Genomic DNA, 5,000 nt, shown 5'->3' on the forward strand with positions numbered 1-5,000 from the left:
ACCTCTGGATGAGCTGCCCAGGCTCCAACTGTCACACCACCCATCCTGGGGGCCCATTTGCCCCAGCCCCTGCCTCTGCCCCCCTACCTCCCTCATCGTGGAGGTCTTGATCTGTCCCCCCCCCGCCTTCCCCCCACAACATGCTTACCTACTGGGTGCTGTGTTCCTGGCTGTGTGAGCAGGCTGTGTGCAACATATTGCTGCTGGACTCTGTCTGTGTGTGGCCCCGCCCCCCAGTCTTCCACGTACCATTTCCAAGTTGCCTGCCCCTGCCTCTGCCCCCCTACCTCCCTCATCGTGGAGGTCTTGATCTGTCCCCCCCCCGCCTTCCCCCCACAACATGCTTACCTACTGGGTGCTGTGTTCCTGGCTGTGTGAGCAGGCTGTGTGCAACATATTGCTGCTGGACTCTGTCTGTGTGTGGCCCCGCCCCCCAGTCTTCCACGTACCATTTCCAAGTTGCCTGTATACCACTGGTGGTACGCCTACCACAGTTTGGGAACCACTGCTCTAGATATTTAATTGAGCAGTAGTTAGATTAGGAAATGAAATGCTATCACTTGTAGCCTGTTCTCCAGAGGTTGTGACTTCCCCATTAACTGCTGCTGGGCTCAAGAATGTCAACAACTCAGAATAACAGGCCACAGATAACATTTCACAAAAAAAGTAACAAATTAATCTAGTCATAATTATAAAAAATCTAAGAATTAAATGCACATTAGTGTAATTTTTAAACTATTGTTACAGGTTTGTAATTTAACAATGAGTGCTAATTTGCACCTGGTTTACTTAGACTTCACATTGACTTTGGAAGTGTGGGATTAGGCCTTTACCTGTATTCCACATAATTTGTTTTATAGCATGAAGGGAACGGGTAATAATGGAGTAAAACTGTTAAGTGCAATGAGCAAGTGGTAAATTTATACATTAAGGTGACAATTGTCAATATTCAGCAAGTACAACTTTGAAGTTAGTGTGCTTATAGTTTGGTTCTACTTTGAAAAGTACAGCTGTAAATTTTTCTTTGTCCCATAATTGTTTACTGTCAATTCTTATATCAAATTTGCTTTTGTATATAATTCACAAGTGTTCTCCAACTTACAAAACTCCAGCTAAATTCTGAGAATCAAGCCACAATCTTTCCGTCTGAGTCTGTCTCCTATAAAGGTTGTACATGTCAAATTAGCTCCTGAGTTGGACCTGTGAAATCTGTTGTCATCAAATTAAGAGAGACCTGTGGACCTGTGAGACCTTTATGGTTTTCACTGCTTCTAGGTGCCTTCTGCAATGTTGCACTGGTAGTAGTGAACAGAACTTGGTAAACAATTCTATTTATGATAAATAGCACTGTCTTATATATAACATAATCCTGGAAGTGTTTTAGCATTTTTTTGTATATTTCTGTCACCTGCTGACATAAGTGTCTTAAAATACAAATGATATAAACTACAGTTTTATCAAGTATCAAGTTTTATCATGCATCAAGGTTCTCCTCTAATATTCCAGTCCTGAACTGAAAGCTGAAAGAGTGGCACCAATAACAAGCAATAAATTGTCCATTAAAGGCATGCTACCAGGATGATGTTTACTGTAAGAGTATGGAACATATTCTGTGGCACAACAAGCAGCCTAAATTATCTATGAAGTCCATGGTGTTGTCACCAAACAAAAAACGTTTGGCACCTTGAAGACTCAAATTCTTACTGCAAGGATTAAGCAACAAATGTTGAAGATTTTAGTCAGCTGTTTTACATGCATAATAAATAGAATGTTTTGTAAAATTATTCACTCTCACTGTAGTATAACAGTCATCTTCCTGTCGCACACTATATTTATTGATCAACAAATTTAATGTGTAACATGCAAAATGGTTCTGATACTAGTATTGGGAACATGTCAGTAAGCAAACTCCTTTTACTAAAATTTGGGTCCTACTTTCTTCCTAATCATTTTTATTATTTTGTCACCAAGACAAAATTTTTTTTTCCTACAGAATTCTACTTTGACAATTGAAGAATTTCATTCCAAACTGCAAGAAGCTACTAACTTCCCACTGCGACCTTTTGTCATCCCATTTTTGAAGGTATTGCACAGTTCACTGATCTGGAAACTATTTCAAACCATATTGTTGCTAGGTCACAGATGTGTGTTACAGTTTTCCTTTTTGAGAGAGTCAGGAAAATGAATCTAACATTTAAGGGCTTCTTTCCATAGTTTAATGGATGAAACTCCATTTGATTGAATATTTTCTTTGACCATTTCTTGCTGCTTACAAACTGTCGGTACCGTAATTTTATAGTTTCTTAATTGTTTATATTTTTATCCTAAAAAGTGATTGCCTTGAGTCTTTTATGAGCTAAATCCAAAGACAAAGGCTGCATACAGGCCTTACATTTCTACTGGGAGAATTGCAGCTCTCCTGGTAGAAGCCATGAATATACAGATATTTGTAGAGTTTCTCATGAACCAAAAATGGCTGTTCCAGGTGAAAAATAACTCATCTCCATCCTGGCAGAAGACACTTCCAGGACAGTTTCTCCTGGTAGAATGAATGGCTATGTGCTTCTCCGCCTCTTGACTCCTGGGGGCCAGGAGGCTGACCCCAATCTAGAGAAGGTACAAGAGGGCAGGTGCTCCCACCCCTCCTGTAGACCGGGAGGGGAGGGGAGGAACAGCCACTGCATGATCCCCCATCTACTCCTCACACCAGGGTTCCTGATGAGGTGCTTTGCCCTGCTGCCCCAGTCCCTCCGAGAACAGGAGGGCTAGAGCAGCTGTAATATCCCACGCTTTCCCCAGACTAGGATCTCCTTGGACTGAGGAAGGAGTGATGAGCAGGGGAGAGGGCACAGTTGCATGCTGAATTACTGTGCTGCATTTTTAGAGATGGAAAATTACCACCAGTAGAAATGAACACCTGTTTGCAGCCCCAGTTATTTACTAAGTAACACTAAATTCAGAAGACTAGATTTGCATATTTTGCATGGCTAAGAGTAAATGTTAGTATGGTCATCTGTTGTTGTACACTAAATATACTACCCCTGCATGATAAGTATGTACAGCACAGCAGTATTAGTCACAGACTAATCTTTCTTTTCTTGTCCCAGCCACATGACATGGGTGTCAGTACAAGAGTTTATACTTTTGTCAGATAGCTGGGGCAGTATCCATTGATTCCAGTAGTAACTTCTGCATATTCCAATGTATAAAAAGAATCAAAATGTAATAAAATGTCATCTAGAGCCTGATGCAGCCAATTAATAAAACACAAAGCTAGACAGAAGTAGGATGAGGACCAGACTAAAAGATCTGAACCCCAAGGCAGGTAAGAACATTATCCTCCCTCTCATTGTGTCTCTCTCATTGTCTGTTAGTAATTCCTCTTTTAATGACTTTCTAAATGTGCAGTCCCATGTTCTCATAACGTTTCTTCCTGCATTTCCTGTTTGCTATGGTGTGTTTTTTACTCCCATTGTTTCTCTTTGTCAGTTTGTGTGTGGGCTCGTGCTGTTTCTTGTCAGCACACGAGTGTGTCAGTAGCTGTCTGGATGTCCTTAAGATCCAGAGTTGTTCTGTTTACAGGTGCAGATAGTTATAGTTGTTACTTTGGTAGGTTGCCATCTGTTGTGTTTTTTTTTTGGAGTATAGTATCCTCTCCCAATCGCAGTTGTGGTAACTCTTGCTGTACTTATTGTTTGTGTTATGAGTTTTTTATAGCTACTTCAGGTTTTGGCTACAGAAGTCAAATTGCTTAGGATTTGGCACTAAAGAGTTTTTATTATTCTGCTCATAAGTCTTTGACCAGTAAAGCAATGGGTGATGTGTTGTGGTATTCTAACAATGTTAGTTTATGGATCCTGAGAATCTGCTAAAGCTGTGTGCATGTGTCAAGGTCTTTGATTTTCTCTGACTTTTTGGCTATCACATTTTACTGTACATAATAAGGTCCTGACATACTGTGTTTGAAGTGTCTTGTAAGTTTGAAGATGGTGTTCTAATATGAAAGTCACGCTACTTCATAAGGCCTTATGTAATACTAAGTCCTTAGTGTTTAATTTCAACTTAAATTTTGCATGCGGCCCTCTGCGTTGCTTTGAATATCATTCATAATTACCTGGGAGGGCTTGTTATCTAACAAAATTGATAATATCTCAGTGATGTGCTTAAGTTACCTATATGATGGTGCCATGATTGTCTGAGAGTGTGCTCTCCAGCCAGCATGCTGATCAGGGAGCTGTTAAAGCTAGGCAATAGGAAACACTGAGTTCAGGGGTGTGTCTTAACTCCTAGAGAATAAGATTTGCCAGACTTTCTCCACTCACATATCATATCCTAATCCTTTCCTGGAGTTAGACTCCTGAAACAAACCTTCCTTTCAAACACCAAGATTGGGTCAATACTTTGTTTCAAAAATAGTGGTTGTGGTACCTTCCCTTCTCTATAAGTGGTTGAAGTAGTCACGCAGTATGTGGGAGGATCTGTTTTCAGATTCTTTCTCTATGTTGAAGGGATTTGAATCCACTTCACACACCTCACAGGAGAATATTTTTAGCAAACAAATTAAAGGTATTTTGGAGTAGTGGCCTCTCCATTCAAAGCTATTCTATGTTGAAGGAGTTTATTGAACCAAGGAGAGGGGGAAGAATATGAAAAAGACTATTTCATAGTTCCTGGAGTGCTTACCTGGAAAGAGGACTGAATTCTAGTCCTGTTTTAATGACACCTTACTGTTTTATATTAAGAATTCATTGTGTAACCTAGTGCTATCTTTTTTTGGCAGGACTGTACAGACTTTATTGGGCTACAGAGTGCTGCTCAGTTCTCTCTCTCAAGTAACATTAATTTAGTCTTTCACAAATCCTGGCCTGATTTAGCATTTATTTTTTGCAAAATGGAACAGTTGCAAAGAGGGAGATTTGGGCTAGGGACAGAAGTTACACATAAACTGGTTTAAGTGATCAGAAACAGTTTAAACCTGTAATAGAACAGAAATTCAGTGC

The 5,000-nt window shown here is 40.2% G+C and overlaps 1 protein-coding gene across 11 annotated transcripts in view; it reads left to right on the forward strand.

Moving 5' to 3' along the window:
* Window positions 1-5,000, forward strand: part of RUNX1T1 (RUNX1 translocation partner 1) — a 141,847-nt gene that overhangs the window by 73,772 nt on the left and 63,075 nt on the right. For all 11 annotated transcript variants that reach the window (XM_006019998.3, XM_025199406.1, XM_025199407.1 and 8 more), the window contains one exon: window positions 1,994-2,083. In XM_006019998.3, the coding sequence (XP_006020060.1) occupies window positions 1,994-2,083 (90 nt within the window). The remainder of the gene's footprint in view (window positions 1-1,993; window positions 2,084-5,000) is intronic.

This window comes from Alligator sinensis, unplaced genomic scaffold, assembly GCF_000455745.1.
Source record: "Alligator sinensis unplaced genomic scaffold, ASM45574v1 scaffold273_1, whole genome shotgun sequence".
NCBI lineage: Eukaryota > Metazoa > Chordata > Crocodylia > Alligatoridae > Alligator > Alligator sinensis.